The 26,880-nt window shown below is 36.0% G+C and overlaps 3 protein-coding genes across 5 annotated transcripts in view; all 3 read left to right on the plus strand.

Annotated features, from left to right (window-relative positions):
- Window positions 1-18,848, plus strand: part of LOC139770170 (1-phosphatidylinositol 4,5-bisphosphate phosphodiesterase epsilon-1) — a 32,857-nt gene extending 14,009 nt beyond the window's left edge. The window contains exons 5-16 of the mRNA XM_071701939.1: window positions 182-409; window positions 5,397-5,854; window positions 6,421-6,724; window positions 6,853-7,058; window positions 7,740-8,035; window positions 8,379-8,611; window positions 9,017-9,244; window positions 9,590-9,814; window positions 9,902-10,208; window positions 10,519-10,867; window positions 11,082-11,405; window positions 11,681-18,848. Coding sequence (XP_071558040.1) covers window positions 182-409; window positions 5,397-5,854; window positions 6,421-6,724; window positions 6,853-7,058; window positions 7,740-8,035; window positions 8,379-8,611; window positions 9,017-9,244; window positions 9,590-9,814; window positions 9,902-10,208; window positions 10,519-10,867; window positions 11,082-11,405; window positions 11,681-13,190 — 4,668 coding nt within the window. The 3' untranslated portion in view covers window positions 13,191-18,848. The remainder of the gene's footprint in view (window positions 1-181; window positions 410-5,396; window positions 5,855-6,420; window positions 6,725-6,852; window positions 7,059-7,739; window positions 8,036-8,378; window positions 8,612-9,016; window positions 9,245-9,589; window positions 9,815-9,901; window positions 10,209-10,518; window positions 10,868-11,081; window positions 11,406-11,680) is intronic.
- Window positions 18,849-19,445: 597 nt separating this feature from the next.
- LOC139770172 (N-acetylneuraminate lyase-like) lies at window positions 19,446-21,978 on the plus strand. 3 transcript variants are annotated; one of them, XM_071701941.1, is made up of 8 exons: window positions 19,448-19,649; window positions 20,157-20,218; window positions 20,300-20,370; window positions 20,561-20,706; window positions 20,789-20,960; window positions 21,099-21,244; window positions 21,452-21,623; window positions 21,705-21,978. In XM_071701941.1, the coding sequence occupies exons 1-8, from the start codon at window positions 19,644-19,646 to the stop codon at window positions 21,863-21,865; spliced, it is 936 nt and encodes a 311-aa protein (XP_071558042.1). In that variant the 5' UTR covers window positions 19,448-19,643; the 3' UTR covers window positions 21,866-21,978. The 3 variants fall into 3 exon arrangements, with proteins under 3 accessions (XP_071558043.1, XP_071558042.1, XP_071558041.1); XM_071701940.1 differs by having other exon boundaries at window positions 19,450-19,649; window positions 21,452-21,635; XM_071701942.1 differs by lacking the exons at window positions 20,157-20,218; window positions 20,300-20,370 and having other exon boundaries at window positions 19,446-19,649; window positions 21,452-21,635.
- Window positions 21,979-23,521: 1,543 nt separating this feature from the next.
- Window positions 23,522-26,874, plus strand: LOC139770177 (N-acetylneuraminate lyase-like). Its single transcript, XM_071701947.1, has 8 exons — window positions 23,522-23,665; window positions 24,625-24,686; window positions 24,770-24,840; window positions 25,068-25,213; window positions 25,541-25,709; window positions 25,837-25,982; window positions 26,195-26,366; window positions 26,436-26,874. Exons 1-8 carry the CDS (start codon window positions 23,660-23,662, stop codon window positions 26,594-26,596), a joined length of 933 nt encoding a protein of 310 aa, XP_071558048.1. The 5' UTR covers window positions 23,522-23,659; the 3' UTR covers window positions 26,597-26,874.
- The last annotated feature ends 6 nt before the right edge of the window (window positions 26,875-26,880 follow it).

A 26,880-nucleotide genomic window follows, 5' to 3' on the forward strand; every position in this document is an offset into this window, starting at 1 on the left:
TTTGACATATCAATGGATCGTAGATATTAATGTAAAAGTAATTATATTTATATAAACGAAAATGATCGCATCGAGATATCGTCCATTAGAGATGTTTCTTTTTTTCAATGCGAGCATAAATATACTAAATGACTCGATGGTTTAATTTAACGAGGGATATTTCTTTCTCTTCTTCCTTAAGCATCGGCATGCTCGTGGCAGAGACGCGACTACCGGTTCCCTTCATCGCACCCTGAGCGTTCATACGACCGTGATCGAGCAAACCTACATGGCGGAGGAATGCGACGAGAATGACTATCATCTTGATTTGGACTCCTACAAGCCCGTGCACCCGCTCAAAATCGACCACGGAGTCTCTTTGTTTCCTGTTGCCGCGCCACACACTGGCATGGATCTCCATCTCCTGCAGGTATTTTGCGCTACATTCTACAGATAAATGCACATCTCATACGGAAATGTAGATATCGTATCGAAATGAGAATCTGCGTCGTCAATTTTACGCGACAATTATATATAAGCGGCATTTTCACGAGTTATCTATCATGTCCGATAGAGGATGTCCATGGAGGCGACTTCTATTGTAGTTTTTATAAAGACGGATAGATAAAAACTTTGACACAATTTAAAGAGCAGCAAAAGATAAACATTTTACCCAAATAATCATTAAAACTTCTTTTAAACTTTATGCCGGCTGATAACTCGTATTGACCGGATTACTCGCCGGATTATTATAAGAAAGAAAAAAAACTGTTGTCAACATTGTCATATACAGGGAAAAAGATAAAGTTTTAAAATACAAATGTTTCGAGATGTTAAAGGTATTGATGAAATTAATAAAAGTAATAGTTTTAGAAAGAGCGATACTTATCGCATAATCTGTTCAGAGTGCCATGCACGGAAAATGTCTGTGTGGAAACTTAATTAAATTTGGCATAATTAGTAGTATTAGGCGAAAGTTCTAACACAACGTAATTTCCGCTTTGCGATAACGCGCAACGTTCGCTATCTATGTCACATCCGGATTATTCATTGGCAACACACATACATAGAGATGGGTAAATAGATAGATATGAGGAGGAGGAGGAGAGAGAGAGAGGAGAGAGAAACACAGTTATTTTGTCTGAGATTGTCGCGATCGTTTTGGGATTGAGAGGCATTGCGTCACATAACGAAACTGCCAATTGCATACGTGACATCGCGATGCTGCGCGTAGAGTGTATCGTAAATATTGGACTCGCAGGATTTGTTGCACAATGCGACGCCGACGCCAGGACGTTTTTGATTCTAACGCGAGGCCGCAATGAGAGATGTGTAATTTTTCTGCTATGCACACAACAATGTACAATATTCGACGTTAGCAATTACGTATCACACAAAAATCAACACATAATCAATGTAATATCTAACTCATGATTATGGCCGAATATTATTATCACGTTAGGAATTACTTTGCCAAAATAAGACAAAATTTAGAAAAATATCCGAGTCTTCGTGATGTACATTTTTTGAGGAATTTAGAAATTTTTGTCGTCACATTTTATACGTAGATATTAAAGAACATAGCAATTAAGAAAAGTTTCGTTGAGTTTAAAAGATACGTTAAACTTAATTAAACTTTACTTAAAGTTAATCGATCATTGAAGTTTTGTTATCCATCAAGGCATTTACATGCGTCCTTGAAATCTTCTAATCTTATAATTGATTCACAATTTTTACAAATGTTTCTTTAAATAAAGAAACTTAATGAACAATTCGAAATTTATTCGAAGAAATAAAGTAGAACGCGTAAATATTTAAGGAATATCTTTTCAAACTGCTTTTCACAGAGATAATGCAAAACAATTATATGTATAGCATTCATAAGAATATTTACATCCGAGTTTCAAATCTTTCTTGTTTCATCCACAAAATGAGTAATGCTTTTCCTATTTCGAGTCGGTAAGCTCCAACATGAATGAGAATTTAATGTATCATAACGGAAGAAACATTCGAGATGTAAAAGTTCAAGTACTGCGAGGTGAAAGACGATACCGTATTCAGGAGAGTTCTTTCGTCTCGAGAGTAGTTCCATTTATTTAAAGAATGCTACAACATTTGTGTTTGTTATCGTAATTACGACTGACGCGAAATCCGGAAATTTGTCTTAATATCTTTGTATATTATAATCTGTAGCATATCGCATTTAAATAATGACGATCAGAGTTTAAAAATTCGAAAAATATTGTCGTTAAAAGTAATCGTTGAAAATTGTAGCTACGTATAAATTGTATGTATATTGATTGATGCTGAGAACCGAAATTTGTAGATGAATAAGAAAATTTAAGTAATAATATGATTCAAATTCTCTTTTCGTCATGTCCAAGCGAACGCTAGCGAGAAATTCCTATTTTGCTAAGAAATTCCACAGCTGCCTTTGGAATTTAAGTGAACACCTACGCATTTTTTCTTTGATATCGTAGCCGAGGAAAGGGAGCGGTCCGGAAACCCTTAGATCTGCAGTTTCGCGTTTAAGCTACATGAATCGCAAAAGAAGTACGGGAAAGATATTCGCCTTTCACTCCGCGTTTGCTATTTTCACGAATCTTGATAGCTCGAGACATAAAAGGCATAGACAACTCACATTTGTATAACTTGTACGTATATTGAGATTGAAGATTTTTCATTAAGAATTTTGCGAGACCGGCACACTCGTATCAACATAAAGTATCTCCTTATCCTCGGACGATTTCGAGATATTAATGTCATGGCGGCGCTACCTCCATGGCGTTGTGCCACTGAGATAAAAGATACCGTTAGCACGTAGCTTGTTACACGTCAAAAGGATTTCAAAGGGACTAGCCTTACTACACCTCCGGCAAGCTTCGTGGAAATTAGAGAGGAAACAGAGAAATATGCGGGAAGACGAGGAAGGAAGGAGGAGATAGCTCTCTCTCTTTTTCTCTTTCTCTCTCTCTCTCGCTCGTTCTCTCTATGGCAAACGAAGCAAGGAAACCGACGGAAAAAACGTTGTAACGCAGTACGCAAAACCAGGTCATCCTTTTGAATCGAGCCACCAATTGTCAGCGTTAATTGAGTGGCAAGAGAAAAAATAGGACACGACATATTTGTGGGGAAAAATGGTTCATAACGAATAAAATTCGTTATCCTCCCCATCATGAAATTCCGACGCAATCGATACACCATGAATCTCTCTCTCTCTCTCTCTCTCTCTCTCTGCTACCACAGAACGTTCTCGGAGGATACATAACACGCGATCCATTGATTGTACGTCGAGTGAGAAATATAGGTATGTCGGAAGAATTTCGGGGGAGAAGTTACACAACTGCTTCCAGTTCAATCCCTCTGCGAATGACGGTTTCTCATAAAGATAATTGATTTAGCACCAATAAATGTCCAGAGAACGCAAACATAGTATAGTCAAATATAACGCGCGCGTATATATATATATATAGCCTACCCATCGTCTATATTAGTCTATAATACAAGCGTAATAATATTAATGAAATATTGCTGGTTTTATCCAAGAACTTTATAAATTTTTAACTAAATCGATGTTCATCTTTATTTAACAAAAATTCGATCTTTGATAACTCTTACCATTTATAGAATATTAAACATTTCTTTTCTAATCATCTCTCAGAATAAATCAATGTAATAGTAGGTATTAAAAATACTCACTTAGGAGTAATTAAAAAGTAAGATTTATGTAATTCGTTATGTAATTCAAAATGCCTTCAATTTTTGTTAATAAAAATTCGGCTTTAAGTTGTTCCATGAGCTTGGCTAAATACTTCGAGACATTCACAGAGTAGTCTCATTAATTAAAAGCGTCGTAAAAATTAAACGACAAATGTCAAGCCTAGAAATATAGTGAAATTAGCACTTCTTCGACAAACCATCGTGAAAACTATAGCTCTCCGACGTTAAAATGCTGGTGCTATTTTTTAATAGAAAAGCATGTCGAACCATGCAAACGAGAAGCTTCAAAAATAATTCAAATGTGAATATGAAAATAAAATAGGAGTGGAAATCATACTAACATCTCGTAAATTAATTAAATTAATTAAATTCCTGCTTTTCGTTTGCTCGCCAATACTAGTACCAGCGAATAATCGAAACTAATTGAAAGTGAATTGAAATTTGGTCTCTACTTCGTACATTTGCACAAAATTAATCACTCTCAATCTCTCTATTCGCGACAATGCGAAAATGAGACAATTACACGTGAGATATATTCTATATATAGAACATCGGACTCTCGTCAGTATTTCAATACTCGATATTTCAATATTAACGAACATATATTTCTTCTTCATCGTTCTTTAGAACGATTACTGCACATTACGCGTGACAGGAAATTGTGAATTCGAGCAACTGCCTGCGTCATCGATAAATAACTCTAGCTAAATTCACGAATTCGCGCATACGCGCAATAAATGTCCACTTGTACATCGCGCTTAGACAAGACCGCATAAACGTCGTTATAAGTGCATTACGAGTCCCATCAGCGTTATAAATGCACTCACGGCATCTAGTACTTTGTGGAAGCGTGGAGTACTTCGTGCGGCGCAGTTGCGAGGATGACCTCGTAGTAGCGAGTGCCTTGCATGCGCAGTGAAATTAATATATTTATATTTACAGCACAGACGCTTACTCCGTTTCCTTTTTTAAACAATTATATTATCGCGGTAATCCGGTAAACCGACCATCCAGATCTCACTGCATTAAAAACTGCCACAACAATATTTCGAGCGAAATCGAATTCGTTACCTACATATGTAAATTTTTGTTACGTTTATATTTTTTTTTTTTGCATTTATACATATAATATTACTTTAATAGCGAAATGCATACCGTATGCAATGCAAAAGCTTTTATGTATAGGTACATTAAATTACAAAATGTCAATTATAAATACTAGATATTAAATTGAAATCTTCCTGCCGGAAAATGTAATAGAAATAAAAGTTTTTTCTTCAGAATTTTTTAACAGAAACTTACCATGACGCGTGTTTACTTATTTACTATTTAGTCATTAGTAATGATGATAATATAATGATCGAGAAAGATTAAGAAATCAATGCCAAAAATGCGTAAAATATCCCATAGCGATCAAATACTGTTAAGTAGTTGCGAAAGATCAAATATCATATAAAGTTAAAAAGAAAATTTCGGTAAGATCAAAGCAAAATTTCCGGGCTTCGGTATACCTTCATTTTCATCTAAAGAGAAATTTTCTGACCTCCTCTTCAAGACACTTCGATTTTCTAATTTTACTTGTACAAAGCTGATGGAAAATCGAAAAAAGCTTTTTTATCATTCTAAGAAACATCAAACATTTTCGATTCTCTATCATTCTAAGAAACACACTCATTTCTCAAATTCACACGTTTCAGGTGCTGCATCATGGCACGACATTGGTCCATTGGGACTGTGAGGGTGGTGCCTCGAGGACGGCGTTGGTGTTCGCGCGCGTCGATCGCGCTTGCGGCACCTTCGTATGGGAAAAGCCACCTTGGAGTCCCTTAAAAACGGCACAAGTTGGCGGTGCCGCTCTCACAGACTTTTCGCTGAACGCGAACCCGGAGGACGCGATACCAGCGGGCCTAGTCGGCAGGTACACGCAGCAGCAGGCTGACTGCGCTTCTGTCACTTTGGAAGAGGGATACCTCGACCTGGGATCGGTGAAGGAGATAATGATCGGCTGTTGCGAACGCGATCGAGAGGCTGATCTCAGGAGCATCTGCAAGAGATTCGGCCTACCTGGCTCCGACTGCTGCATCGGCCTCATGTATGGCTCCAATCTTCCGGACAATCGACTGATCTTCTTACTTTGCCCTCCCGCTCTTAGCAAGTACGTATGAATTGTTCTCTTTGCGATTAGTTTTTGAATGTCCCTTACCGATAATCCAGAGAATGAAAAAGAAGAAGATGATTCGAAATTTATCGCATTCTATGTCACGTGCAATCTGATTTGGAAATAAAAATATATCTTCGCTTTATATACGGTATTAAGAATATGTTACTTAATTTCATGTTTTTCGGAAGAAAAGATTATCTTATCAGGTTTATACGTTCAAGATTATTTCGCGGATATTTTTTCCAATTTATTTTATATCTATGTCTATGTGTTATTTGTGCTGTAAACTTGTTGTGCTGTAAATCTTGAATTCGCCGCGTGCGAAATTAATTACTATGTCATTAATATATCCCCTCCCTAGAAAATTGGGTTCATTAATAGTGTATCAATGATCTGTTTATAATATATTATCGAGCAATAGTATATATTAATAACACACATTTCCTACATATTTTGCTGTAACAATTTCCTCTAATAATTTATGATTTATTGCTAAATTGCGTATTGTCGAACTACATAAGTTATGTAATTCGCACGTTTTTACTTTGCTCCGCTTTCAGAATATGGTACATGGGATTGTGCTGGATATTGCGAGGCCTCAAAAGACAACAGCAGCTAACAGATCGTAGATCACGCTGGTTGAAAGAAAAATATCTCCAGCTATACTTTTCTTACTTGGAACAGCCGATGGAGGGCGTGGATCAGCCGACGACGGCCGATGCTATTCGCATTTTCGGCGGTCGCGACTGGTCCTCGACGGACAGCGTCGGAACGCTGTCTCCAACGAGCAGCGGCACTATACGTAGACGAAATGCTAAAGGCAAAAAAACCAAATCAATTGGCAACATTCACAGTTTGACCAAGGTTCGCACAAACTCATCTCGCATCTTTTATAATAAACGTAGATCAGATTGTGGATCACTGCAAAGATCGTACGTTATTTCGTAAATATAACCACGTTCACCGAATTGAACACTCTTGGTTTAACGTAGGAACAGAGTGTAAAACAGCACGACACCTCGACCTCGGATGGAGGCCTGTGCGCTACACCTCGTCGTCACATCACGGGAAGCAGAGAGTCTTTACCGAGGAATCTACCATCGTCACCGAGAGCAAGCCGAGACCGAATCCCGCCACGTAGCCCACCCAGTTCCGGCGATCGTCTCCCCAACTTGCCTTATTCTTCCGGTTTTCAAAGGTACATTATTCTCTCACACACTTGAGTCCGCTTGACATCAAATTCTCTTTATCTATTCGATTTCGAGCAAAAGATTTATATAGGCCGAGAATTATATAGATCGGGATAGAAAATCTTACAGTTCCATGTCGAATATTATGTGAAACATAAATCTGGATTATGGATTTAAGGTTTTCTCGTCTAAAACTGAGCAACCTAAAAGCACTTTCTTTTTTCTTAAGCGAAAAGTTTCTAAAGCTGAAGCTTTTTCTATTTATCATGCGTAAACAATATTTTAGAATTTTTTTATTAATATAGAACTAATAATATCAAAGATATAATTATATGAACAACGCAATGTAAAAAGAATCTTTTTTTGACAATATACTTAAGACAATATAAAAAAAAGAAAATTAAAGTGCTTTTTATTTTTTAATTTTTAAGCACAATAAACGATACTTTTTCGGACTTCTTGATTTTTGAGTCAAATGATCGCAACTTCGTCTTTGTAGATGTTAATAATCATAATATTTTAGAAACACATTTTTAAGATTTAAAATCTTAAAAATATATACCTAAAATAAGAAAAATGTAAAAACAAAATTTCGAAATTTCTGTGAAGCATGACATGAAAAATCTTCTCTATTACTTGTATTATGATCGACAAATTTTCTTGTACACCTCGCAATAACGCGTGCGTAGTTTGTTTTGTGTCACCAAGGAAAAAGACAAGAACGGATCCGGTGGTATACCCGGAGGCGTGGAGGCCCCGCAGGTGAAAGCGCCTACTACTTCGATCATATACGAGACGCAATTGAACTTTGTGGAATTCGTCGCGCTTTTCCGATCGTTCAGCTTACGAGCCAGGAAAGATTTGCGCGAACTCTTCGGGCAATTAGCGATAACGTGTCGTAGCCAGAGTGACGGGTCGTTAAGGGACTTTAATATGCGCCCGGTGGTGCTCAGGCAGACCAGTGACGCCACTCCACAAAGAATTGGTAAGTCGATAGGAATGGAACTGACATAATTATTAAATTTTCTGTATAAATTTATCTAATTTGATATAGATGCACGAGATCTTTGTATTTAATCGTGACACTGCGATAGTAGATCTCAAATATAGATATATGAGTGTTAATCCATTAAATAATAATTTTGAGTAAATTAGATTCAGAACACTATGAGTTTTGTTATAATCCACCTAACCGCTAGATAGCTAATAACATACGTTTGTCCATATTTATCAAAAGTAAAAGTTACATTACATCGGTTTCCATCTATGATTTGATTGTGATTGTTTTTTAAAAATTAAAATAAGAAATCAACATTTTAATGTGCCAGGCTTGTTGACGAGAAACAACTCTATTGACTGTCACGAATACAAGACGGGTAGCAATCTGCAAAAGAAACAGATCTTTGATGCCGTCGCGGCGGCAAGCATAGTCAATAATTGCTCGGGCGTGGATACGTCGAACGCGAAATCCCAAGTAATCACCCTGGCGACACTCACGAAATTTCTGGAGTCTCGACAACAAGAAAAGTTGAGCGACGATGAAATCAAAGCACTGATCAAGGTAAATATTTACGGGGTCAGAGATTCCTGCGTGGGGAAGAATGTTTGCCCGACAGCCTTATTTCTCTCCGACAAATTTTTTTTACGGATATACAGGAAATTAATATCCCCTAATATTTTGTTATTTGGCTGATTGCCATACGCAATTAATGTGTTTGCGACAGTTTGTGTTCAATCTCGCGAATAAACTGCTTTTGTTGAAGACGATAAACGATCCTTCCTTTCATCCCGTTGTACCGAAATCATGATTTCAATTTGTCTTATCTGGCAATAGAAGATCCAACTTCTCCTCACGCTCATGCGACCGCCGGCGCCGCGCCGGTGGCATTGTTATATACGCGCGCTCATACCAATGTACAATGCGACGTAACACAATCAAACGGGCCCGGATTTACTCTCATTTCAGAGGCACGAACCGGACCCGGCACTTCGCACACAGTGGTGTTTGTCTTTCGAGGGTTTTGCGCGGTATATGATGGACAAGGACAATTATGCCTTCCCGAACGAGTATGCGACACCGTCCGAAACCGAGATGCAGCAGCCTCTGTCGCAATATTACATTGCCAGTTCTCACAATACGTATTTAACCGGGCATCAACTCAAAGGAGAGTCCTCCGTGCAACTATATTCACAGGTGCGTTGCGACTTTCAAAAATAAATTCGCGTAATAAATGAACTTCATGAAACACTGGAATATGAAATATTTTTACTATGACATTATCACAAGTTCTTTCCATTGTAACGAATTTTGAACTACGCACTATTATTTAATAGTCTCATGCATTATTCCTGTGAGATTTAAGATAAATGAATAAAAAATTATTTTCATATATATCCAAAGTTATGAAAAAAAGTATCAGTTAAAAAAATACATTCTTTTGCTTTGCGTGAAACGTGTAATACGAATTTCCATTGGAATAAAATAAAGTAATTAGCGCGAATGAAACTTATTGACTGATAACAATCAAAATCTGTGCAGGTGCTCTTAACCGGGTGTCGCTGCGTAGAGCTCGATTGTTGGGACGGTGACGATGGATCCCCGCTGATTTATCACGGTCACACTTTCACTACGAAAATACCATTTCGCTCGGTCGTGGAAGCGATCGATCGAAGCGCCTTTGTCACTTCTCCCTATCCTGTGATTCTTTCCATCGAGAATCACTGTTCACCAAGTCAGCAAGCTCGCATGGCTCAAATATTTCAGGTAGCCGATTAATTATCCAATAAATTATTTCCTTATTGATTGTCATTGCGCCTAAGCCAAGTTACGAGCAGAAATACACGGTTTCAGTCTGTTTTTGGCGAGAAATTGGTGACGAAATTTCTCTTCGAGTCCGACTTCAGTGATGATCCTCAACTGCCTTCGCCTTCGCAGCTTCGTTACCGAATCTTGATAAAAAATAAGAAGCTAGTGATTGATCCTGCCGGCCCTTTATCACACACGCCCCTCCCCAGTCACCGTGGGAAGATGCTTATGTCGGATCGCGCATCCTCTATGAAGCAAATGCGGACCGACGTAACCAGCACGTCCGTAGTTGAATACTTTAGCGAGGATGAAGACGACGAAGAGGACGATGATGAGGATGACAACATCGATGGTAAAAATAATACATTATCAATACTGAAGTATGCTTGGAAAAAGTCCACTATACCAACCAGGTCTATACTTCCAAGAAAGATATCGGAATTCGCTATTAATGATCTTCTGATGTTCTCAATTTTTCCTAAGCTCAAGTTAAATCTAAATATACAGCGTGCCATATTGTCATCGTATCCTAACGATAAATCTTCGAGTTTAATATAATGATAAATTCAAACCCTTTCTTTTCCACTTGCTTTCAAGAAGCATAGTAATTGCACTTGGTTAAACGCTTACGAAACGAATCGCTCGGCGATTGCAATTTACAGATAACTCCATTTCGAGCTATGAGAAATATCTGGGTGGCGTACAAGTGCCGCATGGTCGTTTAAAATCGGACCCAGGAGTGGACGACAAGACGCAAAAGCAGAGCAGCCAAATAGCCAAGGAGCTGTCGGACTTGGTGATTTATCTCCAAGCAATTAAATTCCGCGGACTAAATACCATGCCAGTCGTGCCGGGAAAAATACGTCATCAATCGCATACGGGACCAGTTCAGAGGCACAGCATCGCAGGTATAGGGCCCAGCAGCATAGCTTCCTCATCAGGATCGCCGCAATCGCTTTCGACGTCAGCCTCGATCGCTAGCGGCGGTAGCAACATCGATAATATCTTTAGGTCAGTTTCTCATTAAGTGTTTTCTTTATTTATTCTAACTTATGATTGTCTTAATCTTATTCTCGTGCCTTTGTTTTGTTTTTTTTTGCATTTTCCTTTTTAAAACCTTATTTCGGCAAACCTTATTATATTTCACAATCGGCATTGATCGACGAATATATTGGCTTTGCAAATAAAAAAGATGGTATCTATTTTCTTGCTTGTATGTTATTAGATCCACTCGTGGAATGCCGGCCTGCTTCCAATGTTCGTCTCTGAATGAGAGCTCGGCGAAAAAGATCTGTAGAAAACAGGCGATACACGTGCTCGCCCATGCAGAGACTCAACTCATTCGAACATATCCCGCAGGGATGCGTATTGATTCCACAAATTTCAATCCTGTAATATTTTGGGCTTTCGGAATCCAAATGGTTGCGTTAAACTATCAGACCGATGACGCGGGATTAAATCTGAACTCAGCCATGTTCGAGCAAAATGGTCAGTGCGGATACGTTAGGAAACCCTCGGTGATGTGGGACAAGGGACATATGATGTACAGGTGAATTTATACTCTGTTATTTCTTACAAATTTTCTAAAATGCGGCAATAATAATATAATTATTTATGTAGTATACGTTCATTAAAAAATCGATTAATTTGTAAATCATAAGCAGTAGTTGCGAAATGATCTCTTTTGATCTATGTTATATTATAAAGTTTATCTTTGCTATAAGAAAATGTTTTCATATTTTGAAAAGAGATAGTTAAATTATTTCTGAACGATCGTACGTTATCTCGAAAAATCTTCTTAAACAATCGTAAATGTTTTGACAGGCGATTCAACCCTTGGGATAAGGAGTTCGATGGGCTGCATTCTGCGCATTTAAGTCTCACAATAACCTCAGGACAATACGTCTCGGTTACGAACTTCGTCGCCAGCACATACGTCGAGGTCGAGTTGGTCGGTATACCGATCGACTGCGCGAAGCACAAAACGAAGGTGATCCAGAACAATGCGTTGAATCCCATCTGGAACGAGAAGTTTTGCTTCCAAGTGATGTTCAAGGATCTCGCCTTCCTGCGTTTCGGCGTTATCGAGGCAAGCTCTCATCACGTGATCGCGCAACGCGTAATACCGCTCAAGTGTCTACGGCCCGGCTACCGACACGTACGATTACGATCCTGCAAGAACAGGCCGCTAGCCCTTTCCACGCTCTTTATTTATTCTCGTTTGGAGGAGGAAAGCTTGGACTACAACACCTGCTGCCGCGATCATAAGGAGTCGTCTAAGCGTCTCTCGTCAAGCAAAGAGCCCGAAAAACTGAGCACCGTCGATCCCGGATCTTTGGGTGGAGTCACCTTGAAAAGACGAATGTTCTTCTTACTGGTCTTCCACGGGCTCATTGTGGATGAGCCGTCTTCCATCCTAAAGGTCACCCAAGAGAGTACTACGCAAGAAGTGATGCTACAGGCGTTGCAAAAGGCCCAGATATCGCCGGAACACGTAGATGAGTACATCTTGGTGGAGGAAGTGTCCCGTGGATGGGAGAAAAGGAACAGGGAAGAGTTACCGACTCAACGCGTACTGGACCCTACGGAACATCCTCTTCAGGCACAGGCCCAGTGGAAAGGGGAAGGTCGTTTCCTGCTGAAGCGAGTAGGCGACGATCCGAGCAGTAGAGCGTGGCTCGCCTCTATCAGGAGCACGGCCGGCCACTCGAAGCTCAACGACTCCAACATGAGGGACCAATCCACCCACACATGGGACGAGGCGGACCCCTTTCTGGTCTGCATCTATAACGTCTCACCGGAGATCCCTTATGCGATTCTACGCGTGCCGATAAGCAGCTCGGCGCAGGACGTGCTGGCGCAGGCTCTGATAAAGGCCAGAAGAATGGAGAACCCGGCTAAGTTCGTTCTGGTCGAGGAGCTGGAATGGGGCGGCGCGGGCGCGGTTGGAAGCGGAAATCGTCAACTGAGAGTATTGAACGACGACGAGAACGTTTACACCACGCAGGCTTTGTGGAAGACTCTCGGCAGGTTTATCCTCAGAGAAAGAGAACAAGCGATTCCGAGACGGAACTTGTTGCCCGCGACCCTCGATCGACTCAGCAAGGGATTTTCTGTGGGCAGATCCGTATCCCTGCCAGGATCCAGCAAAGAAAAGGTGCCTGTTTCGGAAGCACTGTCAGACCCCACTTCTAGAGGCATGAGATATCGGCTAATGTCTCGTAGACGAGAGGTTCACTCTGACGGGGAAGATACGCGCGAATCCGATCTATTGAATGCCGCTTTTCATCTGAAGAGGGTCTCGATGAGGAAACTGATGAGCTGGAAGTCATAGTGGCAGTCAAGGGCGACGTCGATATCATCGATCTTCGCCACTCGGAGAAGTCATCTGTAAGTTCGTAGTTCAATTACCGTGATCAGAATTTAGTTCTGATCTTGCGAAGCGTTTCCCATGTCGACGATCCTGTCGAGATGTGATCTCAAATTGAAAGAAGAGCTTGAGAGGATCGAAAAATTCACTTTGTTGAAAATTTACATAATACAACGCGTACGCTCGAAGATGTTAAAATCTGTAAGTCTTTAAGTCGGATGATAAAACGCACGGTACGATCAGAATAATTAAATATCCCATTGCGATACTAAAGAAATATCAGACAGAAGATGGAAAGAAATATCAGACAGCGTGTTTTTATCATTGATCATGCGGTGACGTTACGCGAGAAAAAATATCTCTGCAATAGGAAAAAAAGGAAGAATCAGTCTCTTTAGGAAAAAACAGAATGATTTTTTGAAAAACATCAATGTCTGGAAAACAACGCGACATTCTTAAACTCGATCACGTACGCGATTATCTCCGTGATGTTTGAGCGAAATATCGAATGAACGAAATCGCCATCGCTGCAGAAAGCACCTTCGGCGAATTGAATTTTTCCCAGAACAAAATCGGACGATACCGAGATGGAGATTATTACGCCGCCATTTACAAAGATTTTTCAAGAGTTTTAAAGAGTATAATAGCATATCTGAAGTAACGACGTAGTACAATCATTAAGTGGCAAAGCGACGATTCTTGAGTCCCCTTAAGTTCGCACAAAAGCCAAGCATCATACTGAATTTCGTTACGTGGCAGTAAATTCGTATCAGACGCGGATCGATACGATCCGTAACTATCGCGTTCGACGGAGACGCGCTGGCGCGTCGAAAATACAAAGAATTAAATGCCACGCGTCGCGCCTGATTTTATTATTTTTGTACAACGAAGGAAGGAGGGAGATCACACCGGGCGATCTCTAAACATTTTGCCAAACGACGATTCTAAGTGATTCTAGATCCGCGACACATTCATAACGTTTAGATCGGAAGTGCTTCCCTATTTGAACGTGTTTCCGTTTGAAATATATCGGATACCGCCTCTGTCTAATCGACATACCGCATCTCCAAAGAAATTCCGCAGCTTCACGTGACTTCTCGTCATTCGTAACCATCATCTTTATCATTTACGTCGTACCTGAGGTTTTTCCATTGATACGCTTTCGCGCGCGAACTCTGTAATAAAGTTATATATCGCTGTTATCGCACTTCGTTTGTTCACTCTATTAATGTTAATAATTTCTTTCTGCGTCTAGTCGACCATGTGATAAGGAATCTGAGTATAGAATCCAATAAGAGAGATCATCGTAATGTATATTGGGAGTTGCTACTTAAAGATGGTATTTACTATATATTGTTAACGCTAGAGGGTAGATCGGTGTTGCATTCTCGATTACCGTCCCTCTCTCCTGACTGTTTTAGCGAGCGTATGTATACGTAGATTATAAATACGAGACCAAGGAGTGTCGATGGAGTGGAAAAAAACCGCGTCCGAATGTGCTATCGCTCTAATTTAATTATTTTTTCACGTGACAAGGCATTCGCGCGTCGACGAGCTTCGTCGTACACTCGAGGGCCGGCAGCCTAATTTTATGGAAAAATAATTTCGCTAATAATGTTAATTAATTGACTAATGAGCAACAATACGGAATCTGGCGTCGCAAAACAGTGAGGTCGCGAGATAGCCTTGCCCCGTCTTCCACGTCCGAATCGCTCTAGATATTTTATATTTTTTCGAGACGGCCCCGCAGACTGACTCTTTAAGTGAATCAGTACAATTGTACGACACGAAAACGCCGAGATTTTTTAATGCTATAAAAAAATATATATATGAGATGTATTATACGCTAGTCATATCCTTCCCCATATCGTGCTTCGCGACCTCACTGGAGACTCTGTATATTTTTCGATACCACTTCCTTCCTTATCCTCCATCTCTTCGAAAATACGTAATCACATATCCGCAGAGACCAAACGGGCGAGGCAGACAAACGAGATAGAAAATGAGAAACAAACACGCAGCCCAATTACATTCGTACACATATCCCTGAGTGAGTAAAAGGAAATAAAAAATATTACACATTATACATTCGATAGAGTAACTTCTGTCGACGAAGAGAGGCATAGATCAGCACAGTTCGAAAGCAGTTGTCCTATTTGCTAGCCGTGAAAAGAAAAAGAAAAATCTGATTGGTCCAATTTGTAGATCACTAAAGAGAAACAAGATCTAAACCAACTGTACTTATAATATCGTTAGATCGCAATCGTTGTAAAGCACTTTCGCAGATACGTGCTGGCCAACATCTAATTTACGATCGCTATATCTACCAACGCATTTGACAATATTGCATGCGGTAAGGTGATCATACGTCTTTTTCTTCAAATATATTTTTCATTGCCTACAATGTTTTCGCATTTATGGAAGTACCTTTCAATCAACATATCACAATTTCTCTTTTCCGTTGTAATTTCTTCTTTTCTTCTTCAGGAAATCCTGCATTACGAAAATTTATCTATATCTCTCTTCTTTTTCCTACTTTCCGATTACCTTACACGCGTGAGTAGCTGCGATACATAAAAATATATCAAATGTTAACAACGGAAGACTAATAAATCGTTAAATCGCGCAACAACTCTTGGCAAGCGCATCACCCAAGCGTACTCTCATCACCGCGTGTAACGTATACTAAATGATAAGCGAGAGATCAAAGTACATTTCGGTACACCGCAACAGTATTTACCTAATATGTAGCAGCATCCTCAAGGAACATTATGTACATAGCAGTAACGAACAATGGCTACTAATAACGTTAATTAATTACTATAATTAATATTCGACGCTCCTTGGACCTCCAACTAAACCCCCGTATCAAGAGAATCATCGATTGTAAAAGGGCAGTGTCTATATCAAACGTTGCATCACGATTGCAACCATTCGTTGTTGTGCCGCCACCGAATGTCGCAACGAGCTGCATGCAATTTGACAAATTCGCCTCCGAAAGCACGGACGCCGTCGGCGGACAACATTGTTCCCCGTAAAATCACGATTTTAAAGAATCCTCCCAGTAAAATAAAATGACGATCACGAATTCACTCCGTTATGTGATTTTGACTTCAGTTTGATACTAAAACGACCCGCGCAAACCTCGATGTTTTGTTATGAATTATTATGTAAGTTATTAGATTATATGCAAGATTAGATTATCTCTATTTCATTAAATTCGAAAAATCGCAGATAAGATAAACGCGTATGATACCAATACGCTAATATTTATTCCAAATTACTTAGTTTAATCATTTCGTTAACAGCTGTCATCAACACGCATAAAATATCTTTTATTATCTATTATCGTTTATTATCATTATTTATTATTTAGTTTCGGATAAATTTATTCTGAAATAATAAATAAAATATTTTATTTTTTTCCCCGCGTAAAATAAAGCAAGAAATAAAAGCTTATCGATGCATAGAACGCGATGTTGTTTCACTAACATGTTCGACGGCGTATAATACATGCTTGACGATATATCAATCCTTCGTCCGTCATCCCCTTTCTTCGAGGCTGACTTAAAAAAAACTCGGTAGGCGCATTTAAAAGACGGCTATCTGTATTAAGAGCGGCGCGCACACGCGAAACGATTACTTCTTAATATTTTTGGGACCACTCTGATTAAGGACACTACCGAGCGAGCTCCCAGGAGCCGATCCTAAATGTAAACGGTACCAGTATTAAAGGCTCCTTGCTTTCTTCGTCGGTCGAGAGCGCGGACCGCACGAAGAAAGTAGGAGAAAGGAAGAAGCGCAAAGAACGAGAGATGGGCAGGATGATAGAAACCGAACGGAAGATTAACCTCGAAGATATCGAGCGAAAGGCCGAATGAATGGATGCTGGAGCTCACTTTAACGATCTACATTCTACAATTCACGTCAGAATTCAGGGTAGAATTCTATTTATAGTCTGACGCCCCGCGTAATACAAGATACACTTTTGGAGAATCAGAATACACATACACGTACAAAATATAAATTGAACGTTAAAATACACGGCATATAAAGTTATAAAGAGAATTCTATTCTAAAATCTGACGCGAATTATCGTCTAAAATGAGCTTAACGCAGCGGCCGGGCATATCCCTAATTGTGTACATATCCGTGATTCTTCGGTAGCTGTTACGTTGTAAAAAAAAACGCGCATAATACATATAAATATGATCGTATATACATACATATGCGTTATTCTCGAAGGGCCGTCGAGCGGCATTTTTGTATGCGTGACATGTTTCAGAGTCAAGGAAAGAAAAAAAAAACGGAAGAATATTATGCTTAATCATGAAAAATTGCGATAGTTAGTAAAATGGAAAGATTAAAAAGAGAGAGAGGGAGATGAATTGATTAATTAACATTTATAATTGATTAATAAAGAGATGTATATTCTCGCCGCGCGCAATCGGGCTGGCACCGACTTCGCACGGTGTATCGATATCTCTGATCAAACGCGACACGAGACGTCTCGTTTTGCGTAATTATGAACTTTATCACATGTAATACGTAACGCATTTATCTTGCAAGCGGTCGCTGCCCGCGTATCTCGTTGACGGCTTTCCCCCGGCTCATCGTCAGTATCGCAAAGTATCGCTATGACCGTCGGAAGAAAATTATATATGCAAGTTATATAACGAACTATGCAGCAATTAGTTAAATCGCCGAATAATAATGACTATATATAGTTATCAGAGAGAAGGGAACCAGGTTAATCGTAATCGTTTCTTGCCTATACTTCTCTAAAACTTCATCTCGTTCAATGATTTTTAGCGTACAAGTTTATAACTATTTACAATAATTAATTTATCGTCTTGGAAACGGCACGAAAAAATGCAGAACAGAGCGCTCCTCTCTCTGCCCGTTTAATGTACTTTCAGAACGTACATTTTCAATTCCATTTGATTGTTCAAAAATTTCAATCTTAATCCGTTTAATGCCATATTATAATTTCGCCACTAATATCTGTGACATTTTCTGTTTAACTTCCAGTTAGTGTATAAATTTCCGAAAATATTATTGTTGTACCTTCTCGTAAAATTATACTTTTCGTAAAGTTCCTCAGATACAGATTGGTCAAGATAAAAAAGATTTTTTGTGAACTTTATTGTGAGATATTATCGAGCAACGTGCCATTGTATTCCATGCATTACAATCGCTATTAAGCCGCGATGCTTGAAGAGTTGAGATGGACGATGAAAGATTTGTAAGACAAAACGTAAAAAAAAGCTGTTACCGCTAAAGCAGAAAACTTCTTTCCTAGTACGCGTACAATATGCCGTAGCATTTCGTCACATTTAAATGACAATTATTACAAAATAAAAAAAGAACGAGCATTATACGAGTAGCCGCTAACATTAATAGAATTCTCTTTGGCGTTATTATGTAACTCGAGTAGCCTCCGTTCTCGTTTCGAGGAACAAAGAGAAGCATGTAATACCCGTTAAATTAAAAAAAAAGCATGCGACCATCTTGGACTTATAGCGAATTTACCATTACAATAATATATTAATACTATTGACATTGTTGAGAAAAAGGATCTACATGTAAATATATAAGCATAAAGAGCATTTTTATAAATAATTGTAGTTATTGTCATTTTAAGCGAGAAATTTTCCTCTCCACCTCTCCTCACATATCCATGCAAATTTAAATGTAAAAGATATGTACTTTTGTATAAATTTAAGGTACCTGAATAAACGGAAGATTTGTCTTTTAAATTGGTTACAGTCGAATTAATACATTTTTTTAATCACGCGAAATTTATATTAAGATATAATTAGTTTAATCTGTTTCTGAAACACTTTTTTAATTTGAGTGAACTTTTTATAGATTTTAATCAGTTTTATTTTTTTTCGTAAAATGTATGATTAGTGCTTTATCAAATAATGTTTATCTGATAACAATATTTTTCTGATGAGGCGCTAATCATACATTTCACAAAAAAAAAATAGAACTAATTAAAATCTAAAAATTTAAAATAAAAATTAAGAATTATTATTATTTGCGGCTAATTACGTGTGTCATCGTCAGAATCTACTATTTCATCTATTCTTGTATTTTTGTACCGTTATTTTCTATCAGAAATACTTATTCGATTTTACGTATGTAACAAAATACTAAAAAAATCTGAATGTTAATTACACATTCGTTTCAGCAACAACCACATTTTAATTTGTCTAAAAAATTTGAAATGTTTTCTGATATTTAATGCTTCTATCGTTGGTACATATACCTACCTACTCCATTAATGTTTTACAAACAAGGTGTAATCTATCTTATCAGCACTCGACGAGGAAAGTGTATTTTACTGGTCGCTGTTTAGTTCATTTCACATCGCTGTACTTATAAGGTTTTACGTTCCTATTGCATAACACAATGTCCGTAAGTATATGACATCACTCATGACATATTCATAGCACAAATATAATCAAACGATAAAACAAATATTTAAAAAAATACAAGCTTTGTAGTAGTTTTCTTATATCATTGCATGAGACATATATAATTATACAAAGTAAAGAAAAGATGCATGTCATTGCATGGTTTTACTAAAAAATACGATCAACCATTATTGAACCATCAGATGTCAATCACACTGCCGTCGTCACGTGAAATTTTGAGCAACTAAGTAACTATGCACTTCCTTTGTTACAAATATTCATAAAAAAAAATACAAATCTATCTGAAAAAAGCCGCGATATATAATTTCTTTATAGTACAATTTTTATTGTTTAAATAAGGAATAAAACAAATAAGCATTAAGCAAATTAATATTCTCTCAATTTATATACACATTTACGACATATTGCTAATAATAACAAATAAAACTAAATAAAATAAAGAACAATTTTTATATAATATTGAAAATAATTGATTTTATAATTACAGCGATTGTCGTACACCTACAGAGGTCTCATTGTTCCCGTATTAACCCCTTTCAGTAAAAATGGGTAATTAACTTATACCCACAAACTTTAATAACAGCTAATATTAAACTGAATGATAATGTGTGATTGACATTTATTTAATAGATCTCTTAATTTAAACATTATACCAAAATATGCGACATATCTAGCAAAGAAAGGAATCAAAGGTATACTTGGTAAGTCGCCTTTAAAATCAACTTTAGTTTTTAATTTAACGCATTAAATTTCTGCCGAAAGAGTTTTGCATAAAAATCATTTTAAAAAATACATATATATATATATATATATATATATATATATGTAATAAGTATTTCAAAAATTATAATAGTAATTTTTTTTGCATGTCTGTCACATCTCTCTTTGCAGTTAATGGCACAAATGGTGAAGGAATGTCAATGTCTGTTGCCGAAAGGAAACTTGTTGCCGACGCCTGGGTAAAGGCAGCGAATGAAACAAAACAACATTTGATGGTTCAAGTAGGAGGTGCTCCTCTTCCCGATGTTATTGAACTTGTAGGTTCAATTACTAACATACGCGAGAAACAACATTCATTCCGAACCTGCAATTGAATAACGAAATGAAAACCTTTCATAGGCAAAACACGCAAGTAGTTTGAACGTGGATTCTATACTCTGCTTACCAGAATTGTACTTCAAGCCTACTACTCCTGAACAACTAATTGAATACTTAGAAATAATTGGCAAGGCAGCGCCAAAAACACCGTTACTATACTATCATATTCCTATGATGACTAATGTTAACAGTAGTAAGAGGCCTTTCGACATTTTAATATACGCATACTGGATATAATCAACTGACAACTAATAAGATTGATATTTCGTTATATGTATCATTATCACGTTATTATACTATACAAGTATTATCATGCATAAACATTTTGTAGTACACATGGGACAATTCCTTGAATCGATTGGTGATAGAATACCCTCATTCGTGGGTATAAAATTCACTAGCTTCAATTTAGAGGAAGGAGCTCAAGCGCTACGTGCTGATAATAAAAAATATACTATTTTCCTTGGCAATAATCAGGTAATAAAATAAGCGTTAGCTCGTAAAGTTTAAGGCCAGCACTTCAAGAGTAGAAAAAAAAACTAGTAACTAAATAAAAAAATTAGTAACTAAATTTCTAATTGAGATTACCAGTTATATTTACTAGTTATATTCGGGTTTATTTTTATTGAAGTACGGTTTTTTACTTCAATATAATGAAAATATATATTAGATCTGATTTTCTAGTTAATAAATGCCGCGTATGCATTGGGGATGGATTCTTTCATATTAAGCACCTTAAACATGTTTCCGGAACTTGTGTTGGATCTTCTTGCTGTTTGCAAGAATGGAGATATGTTAAAAGCTAAAGATATGCAAGAAAAGCTTTCAAGTTCTGTAGCTGCTATAATGAAACATGGTAAATACCGAGGTAAATACTATTTTTACATCTATATACAAAGCGCATTGTTAATCAAATTCTACCCACGGTTATTTGTAGGTAATCGAATCCAAGCTACAAAAATAGCAATGGCTCTTCTTACTGACATTGATGCAGGGCTATCTCGTACACCACCTAATTCTATTTCTTCTGAGATTGTAACAACTATGATAAAAGATTTAACAAACTTAGGATATCAACCAAAAATTAAATATTACTGAGAATATTTTCCTTTTCCAACTTATCTTTTTTGTATAACATATATTGTATTATCTAGTATATTGTATTATCTCATCTCTGGTTTTCCAATAAATTATCTAATTATAAACATAAACGTTGTGACAATGTTTTCTAAAAATAAATACTTATAACAATATCAAATCTAACCGTTAAATTTATCATCATTTTAATAAATATATATAGTCTATACATTTTAGGAATATATTTTTAAGATCTAAAACCTAAAAAATATTTTCCTACGAAATGAACAAATAAATCTTAAATAGAAATATATAAGTAATATATGAAATAATAGTTTTGAGCAAATTAAATCAAGAATACTAAGTTTTATTACACTGATAAAAAATTGTTAATCCGAAAAAATATTTAGTCCGATACGTTCAACTAAACATTTTAGTTAATTAACTAAACATTAGTTGTTTCAACAATTTATTTAGTTTCTTTAATCAAGAATTAATTAATTCAACTAATGTTTAGTTAACTAACTAAAATGTTTAGTTGAACGTATCGGACTAAATATTTTTTGGGATTAACAAATTTTTTTTCTCAGTGTATAATATTATCCAATTATCATAACAAACATACGTTTATCTATATATTTATTAAAGTTCTAATAATTAAGATAATATAATTACACATATATAATATGCTCAAGTGTGAACATATCGAAATCTCAAGTGAGCTCTTTAGTGACATTCATAAAATGGAGTTTGGATCAGAGGAAAAGCTAAGCGGCAATAAAATCAAGGTCCTGATTAAGACAAACGGGCTCAGAGATCCACGAAAGAATGTTTGATCGACTGCCTCGTTTCTTTTCGACAAGAAAAGAACAGACTTTCGACAATTTTTTCATAGATATATTCTAAATAACAAATTGAATGCTTTCTAACACATAATTAATGCTTTTATCTTTGACGTACTCATCTTTAAGTCCGTTGTGCAATAAGTTGTATGTCGGTATCGGATGCCAAACGCATGCGTACTGCTGCTTAATCGTAAAAAGTTGTGTATAGTAAGTCGGATGTCGGTGTTACAACAGAAGAAGGTCAATTTCCATCTTTTTACGACTTACAAATTTATGATTTTTACAATTAATAATAAGAGCTTACAATTTTTATTTTATAGTTTGTTTGCGTCATGAATAATAAAATAATTATTTATGAAGGAAAATATTATATGATAAAAGCGATATGAAAGTTGGAAATATTTTTTTAAATATACATGGAAAAATGTCTAAAAATTTTAAAATGTTATATGATGTGAATATGGCAGATAATATTTTAAAATTTGTGAAATTCTTTATAATTATTTATGTTCGAAATTAATTACGTTAACTGCAGTTTTCGATGACCACCAAATGGTCTCTAATATTCATTAAAGGTTGAGATTTTATTTATCATCTTTCTGTGTTATTTTAAGTCTTCTTTGTAAAAGTTATCTGATTCGTGTAATTTATCCACATTAATAATAAATTGGAATAAATTACTAAAGTTATCCATTATTGTTTATGCTCAATATATATTAATTATTTAATTTTTAATTGTAGAAATTAATTGTGGTTATTCAAATCTGACAAATGACATATGACAAACGACTAGCGACATCTGATGTCGACATACGACTTATTGTAGAACAGGCTTTAATGTTTCACAATAACAACCTATCTTATCAGCGCGTGACAAGAAAGTGTATATTTAGTTACTGATCGCTGTTTAATTCATGCGTTTCACATCGCTGCACTCGTGTAAGATTTTATTTTACCGTCGCACAACACAATGTCCGTAAGTATACGATATTCACAATACTCATCATATAAATATAATTAATTAATCAAATAAAAATATTTAACTAATGTAATCTTCGCGTACTCGTTTTCTAATCATTAGATATTATGTGTATAATTACACAAATAAGTAAATACATATGGCTCTACTGAAAAAATGCGATCAACTGGAATTATTGAGCTATATATATATATATCGTACTTGTAGTAGTTGTAGATGTCGATCATGCTACCATAAATTTAAATCATATGGCACGTGACATTTGAGTTAAAGCTATAGCTATTGAGTTAAACTATAATATAATCATGTTACGTTCCAGAAATTCTCTTATCGCATCATATTAAAATGCCAGTTATTATTTTCAGTGACAATTATACAAAAAGATTCTTAATATATCAATATTCAAATTGTAATATTTATTTTCTAATATAAAAAAACGCGTATCGCTATTTTTATATAAAATAAATCCTTCCCATAGATGAACTTTTCTTCTAGATTTTCTGGTGTAATATGATCCCTTTTTATTCTTAATTTCCCAGAATGAGAATAAGAATTAAGAAGATTCCAAAATAAAAAATTATTTAGTCCCAATAATACTAAAATAGAAGGATTTACTGCCCTTTGTTTCATAGTCTTCATTTTTTTTTAAATGAATAAGACACGTAGAAATAAAAAAAATGAATTTAATATTTAAGACGATTTTTTTGCAGTCCCTCTCTTAAAACTAATCATTAAACAAGAAATAAAAATTTATCTGGGACGTCGCGACTCATAATTTTTTTATATTAAATATTATACATTATTATTATTGTTTAAATAGGGAATAAAAAAAGTATGTAGAAATCAAATTAATAATCTCGAGATAGATGTATAACTATTCACTAGATATATTGTTAATATAAAACTAAACAAAATAAATTACGAAATTGTTCATAACATTAATTTTATAATTGCAGCGATTATCGTACACCTACAGAGGCCTTATTGTTCCGGTATTTACTCCTTTCAATAGAGATGGGTAATTAACTTGTAGCCACAAACTCTAATACATCTAATTCAATTATAATGACCACTTATAATGACAATATATTTATTTAATAGATCTCTTGATTTGAACATTATACCTCAATATGCAACATATTTAGCAAAGAACGGAATCAAAGGTATTCTTGGTAAGTTCATTTATTTTTAAAATCAATTTTAATTATTTAAATAATATTTAACCACATATATTATTAGTATTATTATTATTAAATTCTTGCCAAAAAGAACTTTGCATAATGATCATTTCAAAAGATACAAAAACTTATTTATTTCAAAAGAAAAGATATATAATATATAGATAACAATTATTTTAAATAAAAGTAGTTATTTTTTATATATCATGTATTTTTTGCAGTTAATGGCACAAGTGGTGAAGGAATGTCAGTGTCTGTTGCCGAAAGGAAACTTGTTACAGAAGCCTGGGTAAAAGCAGTGAAAGAAACAAAGCAACATCTAATGATTCAAGTAGGAGGCGCTCCTCTTCCTGATGTTATCGAACTTGTAGGTGTAATTATACTAATAGCGAATTCGGTTGGACGCATTAGTGCGCACTCGGTGCACATTTAAAGCCATTGTACTCTAATATTTAAAGTAAAATGCAAATATTTCAACTGATAAAATACATATTTTACCAAATAGTACAATAAAGAATATTGAGGATTTCGTGACTTAACCCGTTTATATTAAACATACACTCTATTGTGTACGACAGCCTTAATGTGCACTGAGGACGCACTGGTGCGTCCGACCGAATTCGCTCTAACATACGCGGGGAATAACATTAATTCCAATTCTGCGATTAAATAACTAAGTGGAAATAATTCATAGGCGAAGCACGCAAGTGGTTTGAACGTGGATTCTATGCTCTGCTTACCAGAATTGTACTTCAAGCCTACTACCCCCCAACAACTAATTGAATATTTGGAAATAGTTGGCAAGGCAGCGCCAAAGACACCGTTACTGTACTACCATATTCCTATGTTAACTAATGTTAACAGTAAGTCTCCTTTCGGCATTTTAATATACGCATACTGGATATAATCAACTGGCATAATTGATAAGATTGATATTTCGTTATGTATACACGTATCGTACCATAATTATCATGCATAAACATTTTGTAGTACACATGGGACAATTCCTTGAATCGATTGGTGATAAAATACCCTCGTTCGTGGGTATAAAATTTACTAGCGCCAACTTAGAGGAAGGAGCACAAGCACTACGTGCCGATAATGGAAAATATGTTATTTTCCTTGGCAATGATCAGGTAATAAAATAATAGTTAGCTCGTAAGATTTAGTATAAGAAGCTGACGCTTCTTGTGTAGAAAACAAATCAGAAATTGCTAGTAACTAGATACTAGACCAGATATCAATTAGTTACTGGCTATATTTTGTCTTATTTTCTACCTGGTTTGTGTTCTTTTATTCCAATGTAATATAGAAATATAATATATCGTGATCTGGTCTGATTTTCTAGTTAATAAACGCCGCGTCTGCATTGGGGATGGATTCATTCATAGTAACCGGTATAAACATGTTTCCGGAATTTATATTGAATCTTCTTGCTGTTTGCAAGAATGGAGATATATTAAAAGCTAAAGATATGCAAGAGAAGCTTTCAAGTGCTGTAGTTGCTATAACAAAACATGGTAAATACTATTTTTGCGTATGATGGAGCACTTTACGCGAAACCAGTTACGAAAAATGATTATTTGTAGGTAATTGGGTGCAAACTATGAAAGTAGCAATGGCTCTTCTTACTGACATTGATGTAGGACTACCTCGTGCACCCCTTAAATCTATTTCTTCGGAAGCTGTAGCAATTATGACAAAGGATTTAACAAACTTAGGATATCAGCCAAAAATTAAACACTCTTGAAAATATTTTTCCTTTTTAGTTTATCACATTTGTGTGATATATTATACTGTCTCATTTTAGATTTTCCAATAAATTGTTACTAATTACATACATATAAAGCATAAAGCATAAATGATATATAATGCGATGGGTTTTAAAAATAAATACAAGAATCAAGAAGATCAACTATGATTTTCAAGTATATCATGTTATAATGTTTAAAATAATCGAAAATTGTAAATATTATATGTTGCATCATATCTTATTGTTTACTAATATAAAAAATTATTGCAATATAAGTACAT

The sequence above is a fragment of the Temnothorax nylanderi genome, unplaced genomic scaffold (assembly GCF_030848795.1).
Source record: "Temnothorax nylanderi isolate EJ_2023f unplaced genomic scaffold, tnyl_v1.0 TNYL_tig0027_pilon, whole genome shotgun sequence".
In the NCBI taxonomy this organism is placed as follows: Eukaryota; Metazoa; Arthropoda; class Insecta; order Hymenoptera; family Formicidae; genus Temnothorax; species Temnothorax nylanderi.